Source organism: Pan troglodytes, chromosome 12, assembly GCF_028858775.2.
Source record: "Pan troglodytes isolate AG18354 chromosome 12, NHGRI_mPanTro3-v2.0_pri, whole genome shotgun sequence".
Taxonomy (NCBI): domain Eukaryota; kingdom Metazoa; phylum Chordata; class Mammalia; order Primates; family Hominidae; genus Pan; species Pan troglodytes.
The window spans coordinates 47,091,196-47,113,650 of NC_072410.2; the positions used below are offsets into that span (position 1 = coordinate 47,091,196).

At 39.0% G+C, this 22,455-nt stretch overlaps 2 protein-coding genes and 1 pseudogene across 3 annotated transcripts in view; 2 read left to right on the plus strand and 1 right to left on the minus strand.

The window, feature by feature from the left end:
• Positions 1-4,116: 4,116 nt before the first annotated feature.
• MRPL19 (mitochondrial ribosomal protein L19) lies at positions 4,117-15,868 on the minus strand. Its single transcript, XM_003309071.7, has 6 exons — positions 12,914-15,868; positions 12,605-12,722; positions 7,591-7,709; positions 7,190-7,324; positions 4,934-5,115; positions 4,117-4,785 (listed from the first exon to the last, which is right to left on the minus strand). The coding sequence occupies exons 1-6, from the start codon at positions 13,014-13,016 to the stop codon at positions 4,564-4,566; spliced, it is 879 nt and encodes a 292-aa protein (XP_003309119.2). The 5' UTR covers positions 13,017-15,868; the 3' UTR covers positions 4,117-4,563.
• On the plus strand, positions 8,150-8,736 carry LOC134807810 (transcription elongation factor SPT4-A-like; annotated as a pseudogene).
• The window catches only part of EVA1A (eva-1 homolog A, regulator of programmed cell death), a 154,648-nt gene continuing 144,826 nt past the window's right edge, over positions 12,634-22,455 (plus strand). Inside the window, exon 1 of one of the 2 annotated variants that reach the window (XM_009442723.4) lies at positions 12,634-12,846. The gene's annotated coding sequence lies outside the window, so the exon portion shown is untranslated. The remainder of the gene's footprint in view (positions 12,847-22,455) is intronic. The other variant, XM_054677976.1, reaches the window with a different exon arrangement.

Here is a 22,455-nt window from a genome sequence, read left to right on the forward strand (position 1 = left end):
ACTGAGCTGCGTTATAATCAAACTGTCGAAAGACAAAAGCTGAGCAAATCTGAAAAGCAATAAGACAGAACTGACTCATCAAGAATGAGGAATCCTCAAATTTTATAACATCTAATATCTCATGAGAAACCATGAAGTCAGAAGGTAGTGGGATGACATATTTAAAGTGCTGAAAGAAAAATACTGTTACCACAAATTCATGTATCTGGCAAAATTATCCATCAAAAATAAGGGAGAAATCAAGACATTCTCAGATAAAACAAAAGCTGAGGGAGTTTATTACAATTAGACTTGCCCTGCAAGAAATGCGTAAGGGAATCCTTTGGGCTGAAATGGAAGGGCACTAGACAGTAACTCAAATCTATATAATGAAATAAGGATCCAAAATAAGATAAATATATTGACAAATATAAAAGTCAGTATTACTATCATACTGTTTTCTAACTCCACTTTTTATTTCCTAAATGATTTAAAAGACAAACTCATACAAATAACTATAAATTATTTATTAGGCAATTTGTGCCATCAATAACATAAGGGGGGCAGGGGCAGAGCTTTACAGGAGTAGAGATTTTGTATGCTATTGAAGGTAAATTGGTATCAGTTTAAATTAGATTGTTTTAAGTGTAGGATGTTAACTATAATCCCCATAGCAACCACAAATAAAACATCTAACAAATATACACAAAGGGGAGTGGAAAGAGAATCAGACTAGTTCACTACAAAAAAACAGAAAAGAAGGCCATAAAGAGGAAATGAGGGGCCAAAAAAGTATATGACATATAGAAGAAGTGTTAAATGGTAGAAGAAAGTCCTTCCTTAATTACTTTAAACGCAAATGGATTAAATTTTCCAATCAAAAGGCAGAAATTGGCAGAATGGACAGAAAAAACAAAACAAAACAAAACAAGATAGTGATATGCTGTCTACAAGAGACTATAGCTCCAAAGACACAAATACATGGAACACATAGAAAAAGATACTCTGTGCAAAAATTTTTTTTAAAAAAGAGAACCTTAACACATTATAAACCACCTTGACCTAAGAGACATATAGAAAACTACAGTCAACAACAGCATGATAAACATTTTGCTCAAGTGTATGAGGAACATTCTCCAGGACAGACCATCTATCAGGCCACACACCAATTCTCAAAAACATTAAAATCATACTAAGTATCTTCTCTAATCACAATGGAATGAACTTGGAAATCAATAACAAAAAAAGAGTGGGAAATTCATAAACATGTAGAAATTAACACACTCAACCAGGGGATCGAAGAAGAAATCACAAGAGAAATAAAACATGACATTATCTAGCAATTCTACTCAAGATGTATACCCAAAAGAACTTAGAAACAGGCAATCAAATATATACTTGTTATGTCAATGTTTACTGCAGCATTATTCACAATAGCCAAAAGGTAGACATATCCCAGTGTTCATCAGAAGATGGATGAACAAAATGTATATACATACAATGGAATATTATTTAGTCATAAAAACAAATGAAATTCTGACACATGCCACAACATGGATGAATCTTAAGGACTGCTTGAGGCCAGAAACTCAAGACCAGCATGGGAAATATAGCAAGACCACATCTCTACAAAAAACAAAATCAGCCAGGCGCAGTTAATGTGTGCCTATAGTCTTAGCTACTCAAGGAGGATTGCTTGAGCCCAGGATTTTGAGGCTGCAATGAGCTATGATCACACCACTGCACTCCTACCTGAGTGATAGAATGAGACCTTGTCTCAAAGATAAAAAGAAAGATTTGAGGTTACCTGGGGTTGGGAGAGATACAGGAATGAGGTTATTGCTCAACAGTTACAGAGTTTCAGTTTGGGGTGATGAGAAAATTTTGGAAATAGTAGTAATAATTTCACAACATTGTGATGTAATTAATGCCTCTGACTTGTAAATTTAAAATGTTTACAATGGCAAATTATGTTTTATATATATATATCCTACCACAATAAAAAAAAAGCTTTAGATTATGCACATTTAATTTTATTTCTGGGGGAAGATTTGCTTTACTTCTGGGGAAAAATTCACAAGAATTTTAAAGATATTCCTACAGAGTAAAAAGCATGATTGTTTACATGTTTTTGAGCACCTGTACTTACCAGCTGATCATACATTTGCAGAGCTTTAGGTCCTAAAATACACCCATCTACCATTCTACCAAGATTGAAGTGTGTTTATCAAGACAGAAAAAGAACAGGTTTTAATAGCTATCTTCTAACAAGATAAAGAGAAGAAAAATATAAGATATAGGCTCTTGTTAACCTTTTATTTTGAGAGGTTCTTTTGAGAGGTTATCTCAGCAAATAATCTAAACAAGTGAAGGATAGGATATCTATTACTTGTTGACAGTAGTTAGATGACTATATAATCATTAGTGAAAAAGATCAAGGAAGTAGCTGAAAGCTGCTGTCTGACAGACCCCTAGACAATCTCCTTCCTGGACAGACCCCTCCAGGAAGGAGATTGGAAGCCTCTATTCTAGGGAATCTGACAAAACCAAAATATTCATGTGGAGGAGGGGACTCCCAAAAAAGCCCATTCAGATAATCCTAAAGACAGCCCCTTCCCACAACCCAAAGTCTTTCCAAGCTTTTTAGTCCCTCTTTCAACCATAAGAAGACAGCCAAAGATTATCAGATATCCTGGAAAAGTCTGAAATATAGACAACAAAAAATAAATACAGAAAGAAATTTGGAGGAAATAGATGCGCAAACAATTTTAAATGAAAAAAAATACACTATATTGAATACCCCTTATCTGTGAACAAATCCATAGATAAAGGCTTTTTGGTTGTAAGAAAAGGAACTTCTACAAATCAAGAAGGGGTCTTAAGATTTTAAAATACAATAGCAAAGAGTTGGAAGATTGAGCTAAAGAGCTAAAAAAACAGAGACTGGGGTCAAGGGAGGGAGGTAAGAAAATAGATACCCAGTGCTGGATATCCAACATCCAAATAATAGTTGGGAGAACAAAGCAGCAGAGAATAAATCATCAACCAATGCTAAGTGTTTCCCAGAACTGACAGAAATGAGTTACTATCTGGAAGGGTTCACCTAAAACCCAATACAATGGATAAATATAGACCCACACCAAGACACATCATCATGAAATTTATGATGGGGAAATCAAAATGGCATTGGATTTCTCAATACAACAATAGAAACAAAGAAAATGGAGCAACAATATTTTTAAAGTCCTGAAGGAAAATTACCTCCTACCTAAACGTATAAAGTATCAATCAAACATGAGACATGCAAGGTCTCAAAAATTTTACCTCCCCACAAACTTCCTCTAGAAGCTACCAAAGGATGTGCTGCAGCAAAACAAGTTAGTACTCAATAAAATGGAAAACATGGAATCCAGAAAACAGCTGAGCACAGGAAAGAAGTTAGTCCCGAGACAGCTAGGAACCAGAGGGCAGATCTGAAGGTAACTCAATGGATAGGCTGAGAGTTGCCTTCAAGATTTAGGATAGTACTGTATTTTTTAACCTGAGGAACAGTATATCCAGGTGAGTATGGACCAAATTACATGTTTTTCTTTAGCATGTGTGATTATACCCCAGCTTTCCAATCCATGCTGCATGGATCAGCAACAACACTCATATCATACCAAAGGTATTGTTTTAACCTAATCCTAAGATACAGAGTTTGATTCATCATGCTGTGAGCATCAAAAAACAGTTTACTTCCTCTAACCACATTTCTGCAACATCCAGCTACCCAGTATAATCCTGCCAGATACCTTGTGGTGAGCCTTCTGTTTAGCAGAACTCACTGATAACCTTAGCCATGAATTTGCTCAAAATTGGCCTCTGTAAACTCTCAGAGGAAGCTGAAGCCAGACTATGACCCAAAGACTGTAACGTTTCCCTTGAAGCCTTCATGCAATAATAGTAATACTGCCCCTTTATACTTGCTAACAGGTTTTTTTTTTTCAGGTTTTTCAAAATTAAATATATTGTTGAAGAATATATGTGTTGGCAGTAAACTAAAAGAAATGCAAGGGAATGATTAACAAGTCAAGATGATATTTACATTTAAAAAGGAGAGAGATACAATTGCAGATTTACTGGAGTCTTCTGAGATCTTATTAAATGTTTTATTTCTTAACATTCTTAGATATTAATAAATGTTCTATTTCTTAACCTGATAGTGGGTACATGAATGTTTATTATTCTGTAAATCATATTGTGCTTATGAATTGTTTCACAATTAAAAAAAAAAATTCATCCCACCTATTCCCTTTGCTCAGGTTCCATGCTTATTAAAGACCATTCTGGTGATGCTCTGACTTCTATTGTAGCTTTGCCTCCAATAAGCAAATGCACATTGGTCCATTTGGCATGTGTAATTCTCTTTTTAGAGTAATAAACTGGTGTACAAGTTTTATTTCAGAAAAAAAGTATTAATAAAACAATGAATGCTTAGTTCACTTAATTACTATGTTCTTATAAATGAAATTAAATTGGTCTCAAAATATATCCTCTTAGAGCCAGTGTATCTTCTGCAACTAACCAAATTCATTCTCAGAATCAAGACCTTTTCGACGCTTCAATTTCCTTCCATATTGCAGCTTCAATTTTTGAAGTATCATATTCCCTCATCATATCAAATTCAAGCCATGGCTGATTCCACTTCTGAGCTTCTTTCATTTGCTGTTCAGTTAAACAAAGATCAAATCTGATTCCTTTAATATTAAAATTTGGACGTTCCCAGCGTTTAGACCAGGGCTTAGGCTTCATTTTTACTTTCAGCTAAGGAAGATTTAAAAAAAAAAAAAAAAAAAAAGGCAATAATTAGGCTGATAGGCATGAGCAAAAATTCTTCTGAAGTTTTCATTAAGATGATTCTTTCTTTCTTATTTTATACTTGAACTTCTAGTTTCAAATGTATAACCCATACCTCATTAACAGGAACTTTTTGGTTAGGCTCTTGTACTACTGGCTTCATATTCACATCAAAAGTGCTATATTCAGGAAGGGCATCTCGTAAGTATAGCAAGCTATCATCCAGCCGTTTCTCTAATTTGACCACCTGAATCTCCTGGACCCGAGGATTATAAAGTTCAAAGCAAATCTCGACACCTAAATAGAACAGAAAACATATTCTTACAATCTAAGTCCACATTCCTATACATGTTTCATACTGCAGTAAAAGCATTTCATAAAGGAATTAACACAAAGTTTTGCATGTAGAAAATGTGCCGTTAATTTGAAATTTTTAAGATTACTGAAAGAAATAGAAATAAGCTAAAATCCATTTAAATATAAAGTGAGAAAGTCTGAATTGGAATGATAGTCTAAAAAAGAAAAAAATGGCTTCTAGAAATATGTTGAGTCACATATCTCTTCAATTCTCATAGTAGTAACTTCAGAGAAAGTCTGAATTCTTCCCTATGTCACGTTTTTTATCTCCCAATTACTTGAAGAAAAATCAATCTTCCATGTTAAGAGTAATAAGATTAATGGTACAAAAGAAGTAAAATATTAAGTTCCAACTTTGGTTAGAGGCTCCTTTGATTAAGGATTAGTGGATTAAAGGGATGGAGAGAACTAGTTTTGCCTTTTGCCCTTCCACCTTTCACCATGTGAGGGCACAGTGCTTGGCCCTTCCAGAGCACACAGCAACAAGGCACCATCTTGGATGCAGGGAAGGAGGCCTCACCAAATACAAAACCTGCCAGCACCTTGAACTTAGATTTCCCAGCCTCCCGAACTGTGAGAAATAAATTTCTGTTCTTTCTAAATTACCCAGCCTGTAGCATTTTGTTACAACAGCACGAACAGAATAAGCCACCAGAAATGTAAACCAGAGAGACTGCACAAATGCAAGCAGATGATGGTGACATGGATGAGGGTGATAGCAATGCAGAGGGAAGAACAGACAAAATTGTGATATATTTTTTGGAGACTGTGCCAAGAAAACTTGATTGACTGCATGTGTGAAAGTAAGTGGGTAGGCAGAGTGGTATCATTTATGGAAATAGAAAAGACTGTGAATGGAACACCTTGCAAGGGGAAATAAAGAGTTCTGCTTTCAACTTATGCTGGTAAGACATCCAAATAGAGGGTTGATCAGATAGTTGCAGATAGTTGCAAATCTGGAACTTAAAAAGGGTCAGTCCTGGAGTTATAAATTTGGAAGTTATCATTATACAGATGGTATACAAAGCCACCGAACAAGAAGGAAACACTAATGCAGGAAGCAGTGATGGGGAAGGTTGAGGCAGGTTACAACAGTCAGACATACTACAGAGAATGGCAAGAGGGAGCTAATCCTTTTTGAGTATTCTGTGTCCAGTACTTCAAATACAGTATCTCACAGTTGATTGGCTAGAACCATGTAGAGTAGAAACTATTACTATCTTAATGCTTAAAGAAAATCAAATGACTCACTCCTATGCTCATTTACTTCTATTACAAGGCCTCTCCAAGTATTTGACCAGATTGAAGGCACAAATCAATTAAGTCCTGCTGAATTCCTGCACGCACAGCCCACTATCATTACAGAATAAGCAAGACAGCAACTGCTTTCACATTTTCAATTTCTTTGAAAATAAGAATACTTTGTTGTCGGAACTTCATGAAGCATACAACTTGATAAACGTAATTGTTCCTGCCATTTTAATTAATAATCGTGCTAGAGTTTTACTCCTTGTTCCTCTGCCTATTAGGCATAGTATATAAACACAATTTTGCCTTTTTAAAATTCCTCCCAAGTCATATAAGACAGTGATAATTTTGTTTTGTGTCATAACATAAAGTAAAATGTGGGTATTCATTTTAGGAGCAAGTAATTCATGAAGACATTAAAGGTTTGTCTTAAAGTTTTACTCATGGGTTATTTGCTCCTAAAACAGATATCCCCATACTGCTTTATAGTAATTTATTCCCCCCTTTGATGTTGCCATGGTTTGCAAAGTCTACTTCTAATGACTGTTGTTCCAATAACATAAGAAGCCTTCAAGAGAAAGAAGTCCATCAACCATATTTAATCATTAACTTCAAATCTCAATCCATTCTAAAGCCACAGGCTCCACATCTTCCCTCAGTCTCCTTTTACTTTCAAATTTCAGATTTCTTATCCCAGGATGCAGAAACAAAAAGGAATCCTGAGATAACATTTTCTAGACAATGAAAATGATGAAATAAAACTTACCTTGTCCTTCGATAACATTCCTAAGGATGAAAGTAGCTCCAAGTCCTCTTCCTGATCTCTGAATGCAAATCCCCAGAAACTGGCTGATTTTTCCACTGGCATATGGGTCAGCTGTAGTAACACGAAGAATACTTCCTACAAATTCAAAAGAGAAGTGAACTTTTTTTTCAGCACACCCAGCTGAGAAGTAAACTTTATATAAGATGCAGAAACAAACAAATAGCATTTCTAGATAACTTAACTTCCTAAATGTCTTAATGTAGGAATAAATACTTCATATGAGCATAACCCAGACATGTAAAAAACAATCTTCTTTTGCTTTTTAAGAAAACTAACCATCCAATCACAAAGAAACTAGCCATCCTAATTACTAATAATAAAAACATACAGCTCTTACTGACCAACATAGAACTCTGGAATGTGGAGTACTTTTCTCCTTTCTAACATATCTTTTCTTTCTATTTGAAATTTCAGAGGATCTGTTCTTCCCCTTCGAGGAATGAATTCAGGACTCAAGAACCTGTAAAAAATACAAATAAATAATTAAACTCAAAAGGCTGCTAGAAGAAAAATTGTTGCCTTTCAAAGAAATTAAATATGATATTGATGTATTTTATTCTTCATTGTCTAAATAAAAGTCAATCTTATTTCTAAAATTGTTAATGCTCATGAAAATAGCTAACAATTCCTGAGTACTCACCTGGTATTTTGTTAAAAGCTTTATGAAACATCTATAGCATAAATTAATCCTTCTAGCAACCATGTGGGTTTGGTGTCATCTCCTTTTTACAGAGCAAGAAACTGAAGCTTGAAAAAGGTAAATAACTAATCCATTGCTACATTAGCTACAAATCTGTCAAATCAAGATTTAAATGTAGGTATGTTGGTCAGTCTCCAAAGCCTATAACCATTACTACAGGCCTCACACTGAGCTATACATGCTATAATAAATTATGTCAGAAAAGACATCAACATATAAATCACTAATTATAAATTGACTTTTAAAATGATCTTCCTGATCAGAGAAGATGGCCCTGGAGATGGTGCTGAAGGACCTGGGGCATCTGCAGGCTTGTTGGCTGTGTTTGCTGGTCAAGACTATAGACCAGTTTGAATATGAAGGTTCTGACAACTGTAACACCTATCTACAGACGAAGAGTAACCGAGATGGTATATGACTGCACTAGCTCTTCCTTTGATGGAATCATTGCAATGATGAGTCCAGAGGACAGCTAGGTCTCCAAGTGGCAGCGAGTCAGTAACTTTAAGCCAGGTACATATGCGGTGTCATTCACTGGTCACCTGCCCCAAGGAATCGTGTAGGAGCTGAAAAGTCGAGGAGAGACCTACAAATCCAGAGACACAGCTGCAGCACATCATGTCCCTGAACCATTTTCTCTTCCTTGGATGACAGGTGCGGGTGGGAGGGATTTGGGTTGGTGGATTAACAGATCGAACTGAAGAGAAAGTAGGATGCTGATTTTCCTATCCATGGCCCAGGGCTGCACCTTGCCCATGGCAAGGACTCTAGGTCAAATGCCAATAAATATGAACCTCTAGAAAGTTCTTAAGGCCATGATACATTCCTTGCCTCCCTCTCCCTTTCTCTTAGGCACAGTAAGAGCTTATTTATGCTGTAAGAATCTTCCCAGAACAGCAGAGGCCCTTCTACTCCCTACTGACTGTCTCTGAGCCTTCTGTACTGCAGCCTTTCTAGTGTGCTTCCTTGCTTCCAATCGGAGGGTGCTGTCCAGAGGCTAGGTAATCCCATCAACTTGGTAGTCCTGGGGTCTCGTGGTTGTATCTTTCTGCCCTCTAGACCTGGCACAGCAGTATCCCTTGAAGAAATCCTGAGGTTTCATAGTGCTCTTTGCTCCTTGACCATGTTTAATAATTCTTGCTTCTCCCCCTCCTCGTCTCTTTTCTTCTGTTTACCGCTCTTCCTATACCTTAGGCCAGTCTCACATCCTTGCATTTCACATTCTCCTAACTGGAGACCCTTGGGCCTTAGGTGACTGCTGGGTCCTAGTCTGCCTTGTTTGTGCCTCTGTAGGAGGTAAGTCCTTCCTTTTCTCTTCTGGCCTAGTAGGGGACCTTGGGTAATGTCCCATTTTGGCCAAGGTGAGGTATTCGTTTTAGAATAAAAAATTCACCATAAATTCTCATTTACTTAAATTTCCACAGAAATCCTGTTAGTGTCCCCATTTTGATTTCCCTAAGTTGCTGGTTCTCCCTCTGTAAAAAGAGAATGATTAGACCCTGCCTGTTTACCTCAGGATTGTTGTGATTGTAGAAATGAAGTTATGTGAAAATTGTGTAAGTCTTACAAAGGTGAAATCCTTTTGCTTAAAAAATAATAATCTTCCTTTTTTCTTCTGTAACTGATTTTAAGCTCATTATGAAATATTTAATCTACATAAAAAGTATAAATGACAGTACAATGAATATTCATGTCTCTACCACCCACCTCAAGAAATAAATTATCAATATTGTGGAAGCCCCTGTGTATTTAGGACAGTTCATTACTATCCTAAATTTGGTGATTATTCCCATGAATTTCTTTCTCTTCCTCAATTTTCTACTTTGAAAATTTTAAAGCCTACCAAAAAATAGTAATACAATGAACACCTGTAGCTCTTTCATCCACTTTTACCAACTGCTAAAATTTTGCTATATTTGCTTTATATATACATATCATTTTTTTCTGAACCATTTGAAAATGTCAGCCAGGTGTGGTAGCTTATGTCTGTTATCCCAACACTTGGGAGGCCGAGGAGGGTAGATCGTTTGAGCCCAGAAGTTCCAGACCAGCCTAGGCAACATAGTGAGACCTCATTCTATAACAAAAAAATTTTAAAAATAGCCAGGCATGGTGGCGGGCACCTGTAGTCCCAGCCACTTGGGAGACTGAGTAGGGAGGGGCCCAGGAGTAGGAGTTGCAGAGCCAAGATCATGCCACTGCACTCCAGCCTGGATGACAAAGCAAGGCTCTGTCTCAAAAAAATGGAACAGCAAGGCATTTCATTCCTCAATAATTTAGAAGGCTTATGCTAAGAATAAGGACTTGCTCCTATATTATCACGATACCCTTCTGACACCTATAAAAGTCAGCATTAATTTGATAACATAATCTAATACAGAGGTATCCAATCATCTGGCTTCCCTGGGACACACTGGAGGAATTATCTTGAGCCACACATAAAAGACACCAACAATAGCTGGTAAGCTTAAAAAAAAAAGGCACAAAAAAAATCTCATAATGTTTTAAGAAAGTTTACAAATTTGTGTTGGGCCACATTTAAAGCTGTCCTGGGCTGTGGGTTGGACAAGCTTCGTCTAATATAGAGTTCATACTCAAATGTATGTCATTATCCTGGGAAGGTATTTTACATCTATTCGTTGCCCAATTCAAAATACAATCAAGCTTCACACATATTTGGTCATTAGTCTCTCAGACTAGGACTTTTCTCCAAATTTGTATTTTTATAACATCAACTTTTTTGAACAGTCAAGGCCTACTATCTCATCTCTGGATTCTGGATTGTTTCCACATGCCTAGACTAAGGTTAAATAATTTTAGTAAGAATATTACAGGGAGATGATGTGAACAACTTATTCTGTCACATCAGGAGACACATAATATCAACTGGTACCAATACTGGTAAAGTTAGGTTTGACTGTTTGGCAAAGTTTCAGAAGGCCCCCCCTTACATTTCTTCTTACTTTTCATATGCATGTATGTCTGGGCAACATATATTGTTTCGTATAATTTTGTTTTTGTTTTTTTCTGAGACGGAGTCTTGCTCTATCGCCCAGGCTGGAGTGCAGTGGCACGATCTCGGCTCACTGCAACCTCGGCATCCTGGGTTCAAGCAATTCTTCTGCCTCAGCCTCTCAAGTAGCTGGGATTATAGGCACATACCACCACACCTGGCTAATTTTTTTTTTTTTTTTGTACTTTTAGTAGAAATGGGGGTTTTGCCATGTTGGCCAGGCTGGTCTCGAACTCCTGACTTCGTGATCTGCCCTCCTCGGCCTCCCAAAGTGCTGGGATAACAGGCGCACCCGGCCTATAGTTTTAAAACTTCATAAAAATAGCATCCTACTACATTAATGATTCTACACAGATTTGTGAAAATCTTCCATGTTTAAAAGTGAGCTCTAATTCACTCATTTTTCACTGCTATACAATATTCTGTCATATGAATGCATTTGCCTGTTCACCTACTGATGGATATCTAGGCTGCCTCTAAATTTTGTTACAAAAAATACTGTTACATTCATTCTCGTGCTTGTCTCCTTGTACATACATGTTAGGAGTTTAAGTTGTGTGCTTTCTGAGTGAGAAGGTATACACAACTTAAACTTAGTAAATTCTGTCAAATTGTTCTCTAGAGCATATAATTTACATTCCTATTTAAGTGAATTCTATTAAATGCCACCGTTTAAAAGAGATATTCCATTTCTACCTTCAAAAGCAAGTTTTATAAAGAAATATTTTCTGAATCTCTTAGTTCTCTAACTCCAAGTTTACTTCTATTTAAATCCGTGGAATATTTTAAATGTTAAAAAAAAAAAAAAAAAGAAAAAAAAAAAGCCAGGCATGGTACCAGTAGTTCCAGCTACTCTGGAGCCTGAGGCGGGAGGATCACTTGAGCCCAGAAATTTGAGGCTGCAGTGAGCTAAAATCACCACTGCACTCCAGCCTGGGAGACTGAGAGAGACTCTGTCTAAAAAAAATTTTAAAAATAAAAAAATTAAAAATCCCAGAAGTAATCCAGTCAACAATCTACAGCCCTTTCAAAAAGCCTATAATCATATCAGGTTTTTCCTCTGAAAACTGGCTTTTTAAAAAGGTTGCTACATAGCTCTCTTTTCAGACCTTAAGTCCTTTAAATTTACATGTACCTCCAAGATTACCACCATTCATATAAGTTTTTATTCACACTGTTTTGATGAGTAAGTTTCAGACACAATTTAGTGGCCAGTTTTACTGTGCTTTGTCTGCCAAAACTTCCAACCTAAACCATAGCAAATTTTTTAAGTTGGCCAATCGATTCCTATCCAGGGTTAAGGGTCTTTTGAGAGAAAAGAAGAGCTCTTGGACGTAAACAGGTATAAACAGGACATACCTCAGAGAAAAACTCTGGTACAGGACAAATACCACAGAAGAGTTTAAAATATGGGGAATCCCTACTTGAAGTTCTGACTCAATAAAACTGCAAAGAAGTTCAATGCTGTCTTGGGGAGAAGTGAGAAAGAAAGAACAGTGTGGTGCGCTGGCTCTTGAATCCTACACACCTGCTCGTGCAGGGGGAGGTGCAGCCCCCACCTTAGAGCCGGGACCTCGAACGCGAACGCGCTCACGCGCGCACCGACGCCAGTTGCCGGCCTAGCGCCAGGGCAGTGCCTCACCTGCGTTCCGGTTCCACGGGGCGGTGCTTGTCCACGATGACCGGTTTCGGCGGCGGTTGGAACGCACCGGGCTCGGAAGGCCCAGTGCTCTGCTGCCGGACAGGCCCCGCGTGGACCCCTGCGGGAGCGGACGACGGAGGTCAGGACTCTCGTGCCAACCCTGAGATCCCGCAGAGCCCCGCAATCTCCCCCAACCCGGCGTCCCACGGGGGACCAACGCTGGGGTTGCCTCTGATCTCCAGGTTCGCCTCCCCCATCCTGACCCTGGGCCCCTAACGCGCCCCAGCTCGCAAGTCCCGCTCCACTTACTGCAGGCGATAGAGGCCGGCGCGGGGAGCAGAGTCCTGGCGGCTTGGAAACTCCGGCCTAGGCCCATTGCAGCCCAGTGCCCCGCTGCAATGCAGGCCGCCATGCCAGCTAGCTCACGTCAAGACTACAGCTCCCAGTAATCAGTGCGACGAGGTTGTTGCTGTCTGCCACCATATGGCGGCTGCTATGGGACAAAATGGATAAGTCTCTCCTCGCTCCTTTCCTGATGTCTTAGGAAAAGTGCACGTTTCTCTAGTTCCCCGTAATGCGCCAAGTTACACCCCTCCACAGGGGTGTTCTCCCGGCCTAGAAAGCTTTTTCCTCCCCCTATGAATCCACTCTTATCTTCTCAGACAAGCTTTCGCTATGCGAAAATCCCATTTTAGGCCGTCTTTCCCACTAGGTGCCTTCGATTGGCAGCTCTGATCTCATTTGCAATTCTTTCTTGTGTAATTATTAGAGTAGTATTTAAATCTACCGTTATACTATAATGAGGCAAGGGAAGGGATAAAGTCTTCTTTTTGCTCACCATTTTATCCCAGCACCTAGCACCTACCTGGGCCCTCACTAACTTCTTTTGTTTTGTTGAGACAAGGTCTTCCTCTGTTACCCAGGCTGGAGTGCAGTGGCGCGATCATGGCTCTGCAGCCTCCAACTCCTGATCTCAGGAGATCCTCTCACCTCAGCCTCCCGAGTAGCCAAGACTACAGTCTCGCACCATCACGCCCAGCTAATTTTTCTAATTCTTTGTTGAATGCACAGAAAAGAGAATAGAATAGTTCCGGACAGAACTGCTGGCCCATAGTCCTTGAGACTACAGAAAGCATTAACCCTTTGAGGAACCCAAATGAATTTGGGCTGGGCAACTGTGGGTATGGATAGGTGGGAGAAGTAAAGCTGGAAAGGGTAAATTGTAAGTCTTGTTAAGAAATTTGGAAAATGACTGGGCGTGGCCAGTCATGCCTGTAATCCCAGCACTGTGGGAGGCCGAGACAGGAGGGTCCCTTGAGCTCATGAGTTGGAAACCAGCCTGGGCAATATAGTGAGACCGTATCTCTAAGAAACAAACACACAGCCGGGCGCAGTGGCTCACGCCTTTAACCCCAGCATTTTGGGAGGCCGAGGCGGGCGGATCGCCTGAGGTCAGGAGTTTGAGACTAGCCTGGCCAACATGGTGAAACCCCGTTTCTACCAAAAATAAAAAAAATTATCCGGGTGTGGTGGCAGGCTCCTGTAATCCCAGCTACTTGGGAGGCTAAGGCAGGAGAATCGCTTAAATCTGGGAGACAGAGGTTGCAGTGAGCCGAGATCGCGCCATTGCAACAAGAGCGAAACTCCGTCTCAAAAAAAACAGAAAAAGAAACACACACAAAAAAAGAAATTTGGAATTTGTTATTTCAGCAGTGGTTATATAATATAAGGATTGAACACTTAGAGTAATGTGATAATTTAACTATATAATAGTCATTCCAGTTGCATTAATGTCCCAAAGCTACCTCAAATTCAGCCTATCCATACTGAGTTCATCTTTTTCAGCTCCAGACTTCCTTCCCAGTATTGGCTATCTCAAGGAATGGCTTCAGCATCCACTCTCTTGCCTAAGCCAAAAATCTCAGTGCCATTCTTGATTCCTCCCTGTCTCCCCCTGGATGAAGTTCCAAAAACTATGCCTGACACCGTCAAATATCTCAGGAATCCATATACTTTCTCATCCTCCCATCCATATTTCCAATCTAGGTCAACATTTTTTCTCGCTTCAGGATCCCTGGAGATCCCTGCAACAGCCTTCTCATTAGTCTTCTTGCCTCTGGTTACCTCCAGTCCTTCATGAAGCAACCAAAAAAAGATGGCTCAGAAATGCATACCCTGTTCTTTCCTTTCCCCAGTTTAAAGCCTTACTGTTTACTTTTGACAGAAGTCAAATGCTCAAAAAAGCAACCAACCTCTGCATCTTGGCCCCTATACTCTGACTTGCCATCCTGAAGAACATGAGCTGTTACATCAGCCTGAGGAACAAGGCCATGTTTTGAGCACAGAATTCAAGATGCTGTGAAGAAAGACAGGGCCTTCTATTTTAACTCTAGCTTCTTTGATTAGAACAAGAATTTATTCTATAAATGACAAGGAATCTCACAACCAAAATTTCAGATGAGCAATATTTTGGCTCTTCTACCTACCCGGAAAAGTAGACTTCAAGCCCTTAAGAGTAAAAGGGAAGAGAGGCAAAGATAATCATGACTGGCAGTGGTGAAGATTTTTCTGTATTAACCATGCCCAGAACACGTGGCCTTCACTCTTGCTGTGATTGGTCCTACAGGTAGGGGCAGAGAAATAAAAGACAGACCTTCACAGGAGGACAGCAGGATTTACTAGACATTGCCAAGCCACTCCTGCTGCCCTCTCCTCTTCTACAGATGAAGGAATAGTTGTGTAGAGTTTTACAAAATTGGAAGAATGAACCTAAAGAATCTTATCTAATTTTCTCCCATATTCTTGCTCATCCAACATCTGTCAGGCCGTTTTGACCTTATCTTAATTTGGAGAACAAGCTGGAGTTTAAATTATTCCAACTTAAGTTGTTATTAAACAACTTCATAGAGCAAAATCAAACAGCACAGAGCTGGCTCAACTATTTTATGAGCTGATTACAGGAATAGAACTTTAATTATTTACTTCTGTGTTTTACACCCTTGGAAAGGAGATCATGAACATCATTACATAATGTTCAGCCAAGGGAAGAAAGTATTCCAGGCAAACTGGCTGCTTCAGGTTATTGTGACATCAGGATCCTTGTCGGTTTTGCTTGTTATTATATCCTCTATATTTAGTAGAGTATCTGGCACCCAATAAATATTTCTAAGTAAAATTAGATAGATCACTCTGATTGTACTTTAGAAAATGGCTGGGAAGCAGGAAATTATTGAAATATTCCAAAAGAGAGATGGTGCTAACCTGGAACAGAAAAAAAAAATAGTTCTTAAAGTGTGAGCCCTTGACTAGCAACATCAGCACAACCAGGGAACATGTTAAAATTACAAATTCTCAGGTCCCACCCCCAGACTTACTGAATTTAAAACTTTGGGCACAGAACCCAGTGATCTGTGCTTTAGCAAATCCTCCAGGTGATTCTGATAGTTGTTCCAATTTGGGAACAATTGAGGTAGAGGCAATAGAGATAGAAAGTGGTATTTTTTTTTCTGTCTCTCCATCTATTTGTGAGGTGGAGTCAGTAAAAAAAATTTCTGAAATGTACTAACTGGAGTCTTTGAGAGAGGTTCCCATCTCTGCCTTTTCTTCTTCATGGGTAATAGGATAGAGGTATGCCTACCTCATTAGGTTGGTATAAGGATTAAATTGTGATAATGCATAAAGTTTGCAGATAAATATATAGATCATAATAAAATTCTTTTTTTCCAACTTTACTGAGACATGATTGAAAGATAAAAATTTGTATATATTTAAGGTGTACAACATGATGATTTGATATATGTATGCAATGTGAAATGATTACCACAGTTGAGCTAATTAACATATCCTTCACCTAATTAAAAAAAAAAAAGCTTTTTGTAAAACTTATTTTAAAGATGCCAGCAAGAGGAAACTATAATCTGATTCATGTATTAACACATCCAAAAAAAGAATCTCCTATTCCTAGAAAACCGTAAAGATGCTACCAAAAGACGCCTAGACGTGATAAACAACTTCAGTAAAGTTTCAGGATACAAAATTAATATGCAAAAATCAGTAGTATGTCTATTCACCAACAGTGTTCAAGCTGAGAACCAAGTCAAGAATGCAGTCCCATTTACAATAGCCACCAAAAACATAAAATACCTAGGAATACACCTAATCAAGGAGATGAAATCTCTACAACAAGAACTACAAAACACTGCTGAAATAAATTATAGATGACACAAACAAATGGAAAAACCTCCCATGCTCATGGATTGGAAGAATCAATGTCACTAAAATGTCCATATTGCTCAAAGCAATTTACATATTCAACGACATTCCTATTAAATTACTATCATTTTTCACAGAACTAGAAAAACAATTCTAAAATTCATGTGGAACCAAGAAAGAGTCCAAATAGCCAAAGCAATCCTAAGCAAAAAGAGTAAAGCAGGAGGAATGACATGATCTGACTTCACACTATACTACAAGGCTACAGTATCCAAAACAGCATGGTACTGGTACAAAAAGAAACAAACAGACCAATGGAACACAATAGAGAACCTACAAATAAAGCCGCATACCTACAACCAACTAATCTTCAACAGTCTACAAAAATTAGCAGTGGGGAGATGACATCCTATTCGATAAACAATGCTGGGAAAACTGGCTGACCATATGCCAAAGAATGAAACTAGACCACTACCTCTCACCACATACAAAAATTAACTCCAAATGAGTTAAAGACTTACATGTACGACCTCAAACTACAAAAATCCTAGAATAAAGCCTAGGGCATACTCTTTGGACATTCACCTAGACATAGAATTTATGATTAAGTCTCACAAAGCATAGATGGAGTGGTGAGATTAAGCGTGTTTCCTGCTTTTGCAATTTTTCTAGCTACATTTTCTGTAATAGGTACATTTTGGTTTTACAATGAAAATCAATACACTATTTTAAAAACACAGCCGAGCGTGGTGGCTCACACCTGTAATCCCAGCACTTTGGGAGGCCGAGGCAGGCAGATCACAAGGTCAGGAGTTTGAGACCAGCCTGACCAACATGGTGAAACCCCGTCTCTACTCAAAATACAAAAATTAGCAGGGCGTGGTGGCGTACCTGTAATCCCAGCTACTTAGGAGGCTGAGGCAGGAGAATCACTTGAACCTAGGAGGCGGAGGTGGCAGTGAGCCGAGATCGCGCCACTAGCATGCCAGCCTGGGTGACAGAGCAAGACTCCATCTCGAAAAAATAAATAAATAAAATAAATTTAAAAAATAAAATAAAAACACAAATGCACTGACTATGATAGTTCTTACTTCCTTTGCTTCACTCCGAGGGAAGCCAGGTACCTGTTATGAGCTGCCCTATGGAAAGGTCCATATGGCAAGGAACCAATGTCCCCAGCCAACAGCCAGCAAGGCTGCTTCTTGCCACAGGAATGAGCTGGCAAGCAGACCTTCCCTTAGTTGAGCCTTGAGTTGACTATAGCCCCAGCCAACCTCTTGATTGCAGCATTGTGAAAGACCTGGAGTCAAAATCACTCAGCTAAGCCACTTCTGGATTTCTGACCCACAGAACCATACAATAATAAATGTTTGTTGTTTTAAGCTGCTTAATTTAGGAGCAATTTATTAAATAGTAATAGATAGTGAATAAAGGAGTGTATGTGTGGTGGGGGTGAGCTTATGAGGCAACATGAAGTTCCTTCATCCAGGCAAAATATATACTTCAAGGCCTCACAGATAATATTGACTTTGGAGAATTTGTCATGGCCCTGGGTCTGACTTTTGATTTTGGAAGCCCAGAACCTGATTTTCAGCACAGCGTTAAATAGATACATCATTTAGGGCAGACTTACATGAACCAAATTTTTGAAATTGATATGACAAAACTAAATGCTAGTTTATTAACTTATAAGTGAACAAAAAATAATATGCTGACCAGAATACCAGAACATTTATGTCTTTGTGACCACAACTTTCTCTCTCGGAAGGCAAAATTTAATGTCAAATATGGAAGGGGTTGCTTGATGAACATGGAACAAAGGGAGTTTAATATAGGTTTCAAGTGTTTATTGGCAACAAGCTAAGTCTCCTATTAGGGAGGATTTCATCAATGGAATCAGAGAACTTGACAACTGTTGTCTACAACTTCCTTCATTTATGTCTGCACCAGAATGGACTCATCAGTGGGCCTGGAAATTCCCCAAATTACTTGGCTAAGGCTCTTTCCTTTTCTGGCTGGGCACTGACCAACTTCCTTTGCATTTTTCTCTACAAAATGACTAAAAAGATGCATTGATTTCATATTAAGCAGATACCTACAATGACAGAAAATGGTGAGACTAACTCACAGGAAACAGTTATAACAATCAACTTATAATGGGTAGGAGATAATGTAATATATTTGACAATGATTTTCCTCCACGTGGCTGGAAGAAAAAAAATTGTTTCTCAGCTGTGTGGAAAACATTGCACCCTCAGGGCTCTGGAAGGCAGAGTTCCACAGCATGTGTGGTTAGGCTGTCCTCTGGTGGCCACAGCACCACACAGCAACGCTGGACGGTCTAGGTCCCCTCTAGCTTTTCTCTTTCTTCCCTTATTAAAAAGTCTCTCTCTTTCCTTTCTTTTAAAAATTGGGACATCATAGTATATATTTTGGGGATACATGTGATATTTTGATACACTTATACAACATGTAATGATCAGATCAGGGTGATTGGGATGTCCGTCAACTCAAACATTTACCTTTATGTGGGGAACATTACAATTCTCTTCTAGCCATTTTGAAATATACAGTAAATTATTGTTAACTGTAGTTTCTCCACTATGCTATTGAATACTAGAACTTATCCCTTCTATATAACTGTATTTTTATACCCCTCAACCAACTTATCTGTGTCTCCCTGCTCCCTCAACACACATACACCCCCCCCCAGCTTCTGATAACCACCAGTCTATGCACTACCTCGATGAGACCCACCTTTTTAGCTCCCACATATGGTGATAATATGCGATATTTGTATTTCTCTGCCTGGATTATTTTACTTAATATAATAACCTTCAGTTCCATTCATGTTGCTGCAAATGAGATGATTTTATTCTTTTTCATGACTGAATAGAGTTCCATTGTGTATGTATATCACATTTTCTTTATTCATACATCCATTGATGGACACTTAAGCTTATTCTATATCTTGATTATTGTGAATAGTGGTGCAATAAACATGGGAGTGCAGATATCTCTTTGATATATTAATCTTTTTTCTTTTGGTTATACACCCAGCAGAAGGATTATGGGATTTTATGATAGTTCTGTTTTTAGTTTGTTGAGGAACCTGCATACTGTTCTCCACAGTGCTGTACCACCCACCAACAGCACTGGGATTCCCTTTTTCTCTGCATCCTCACCAGCATCCATTATTTTTTGTCTTTTTGATAATAAGCATTCTAACTGAGGTGAGATGATATCTCATTGTGGTTTTGATTTACATTTTTCTGATGAATAGTGATTTTGAGCATTTTTTCATATATTTGTTGGCCATTTGTATATATTCTTTGAGAAATGTCTATGCATGTCTTTTGCCCATTTTAAAATTGGATTATTTGTGGGGTGTTTTTTTTTTGCTATTGACTTGAGTTCCGATTTTCTCCAATTCTGTAGGTTGTCTGTTCACTTTGTTAATTGTATCCTTTGCTATGCAGAAGCATTTTAGTTTGACGTAATCCCATTTGCCTATGTTTGTTTTTATTGCCTGTGCTTTTGAGGTCTTACCCAAAAGATCTTTGCCCAGACCAGTGTCCAGTAGTGTTTCCCCCAATGCTTTCTTCTAGTAGTTTCATAGTTTCAGATCTTACCTATAAGTTGTCAATCCATTTTGAGTTGATTTTTATACATGGTAAAAGATGGGGATCCACTGTAGCTTTTCTACAGAGTCCCTTTAGAGTGTTTCTTTCTACAATTGAATGCCTGGCACCGCCCACCTAAGATGATAAGCTGGAGAAGAAATATTGGAGCATAAATAGAAAGATTTGATATGCCATCATATTTTGCTTAGTAACCCAATTCTTACTAAGACTACATCAATACTCAGTTAAGCCTTACCACCACGTTGTAGGCTGTGTTATTCTGGAATGACGAGAAAACTGAGGATTACAGAAGAGCAATGACTTGGCAAAGGTCACACAGTACATGTGTTGGGTGTTCCACATAGTCAGCAGATAAATAACGTGTACCTACTATAAGCTAGTCACAGAGGTGGACAAAGAGAAATAATTTTCTCTGAAGACAACATTATAATACAAAATGATAATTGCTGGGAGGATGTTTGTTCTGTGGACTGCCATAGCACATGGGAATGCATTTTGCCCAGGCAAGGTCAGTTGGGAAAGTTTCTCAGAAGAAAGGAGACTTGAACTGAGTCTTGAGGATATAATACTGTATATATATAACCAGGGAAGCCTGAAGAGGTTAAGACTAATCAGAATAAATTAGAGAATGTTTTCCTCCCCTCTCGCCCCATGCATGAGACTCCAGTTAGAAGACAGATGTAGAATACTGTGTTATCCTGGAGTCTTCATTATGTTGGACAACAAGTTTTGTAGAAAGCTGAAGGTTACTGCTTTGAACAATATACATATATTTTTAAACCTGCAGCAAATACATTAAAAAAGCATTACAGATATCCTTATTACCAAAAGCAGATCCTTATAATTTTCCCTAGATTGTTCCTCCTCCTGGTTCTCAATCTCAAGAAATAGCAAATCGAACTCCCTGACCACCCTTCCAAATGGAGTCTCCTGTTATTCCTGTTTTCTATTTTCACAGTACTTAGCATACATGATAGATATATTTTCAGTGGTTTGTTTGCTGCTTTTTCATTTTCCTCCCCTGCTCAACTGTAAGTCTTAAAAATCAGGAATCCAGCTTGCTTTATTTGTTTGCATATTACCTGAGCAGAAAATGAGGGTGGGAGGTGGGCTGGGTTTAGGGAATGAGGGAATTTGGAAGTCGTAATAATGAGTGTAAGCTTCTTCAGGAGGGCACTGAGGAGTGTTCAGATAATTTTTTAAAAAAGAATGACAAGGCCAGGCTTGCATCTCAGAAAGTTTCCTGTCACTGCAGAGTGGAGAATGGGCTGGAGCTGCAGCTTAGGGAGCTAATTTAAGAGGTAGAGGCAGTGATCCCTGCAAGATGTGACAGTGCTCTCGACTCAGATGCCTGGGGCTGAATGAGAAGTGGTGGTAGAAATGGGCATTGAGGACAGGGAATTAACAAGCCCTGGTGATTGACAGGTTATGGGGGAAGCCCCTGGACTCCTTCCTGGGAATTTGGTGGATGGTGGCATTTCTTTGAGATAGAGGATGGGAGAAGGAGCAGATTTGTGGGAACAGGCTGCATGTGTGCTGGAAACATTGAGCTTAGGGTGCATGTCTGTCACATGCAAGGAAAGAAGTCCACTAGAGGGCTGGAAGTGAGCCTGAAGTTGAGGAGACAGACCTGGGCAAGAGGGACAGCAAGTGGAGCCATCTGGATGAGGCCACACAGGAGGGGCTGTGTGTGAGACAGGAAGGGGTCAGGACAGAGCCCTGGAGAACAGCAACTTCTAAGGGATATGTGGTTGAAATGAGCAGCAGGGATGCAGAGAAGGAGCTGTCTGAAAGAGAGTCAAAGGGAGTCGGGAAGGCAGTAAGCTGATGAGAGTGAGGTGGTAGGAGAGGGCTGGCTGACAGCCAAAGATGTCCTGAGATGCCCAGGCAGAGGAAGCTGAAAACTGGCCTTTGGATATAAAATTGTTCCCTTCCACATCACTCTTTGAACTGTATGAGTCCACTTATATGCAAATTTTCTTCTCCCTCTGCCAC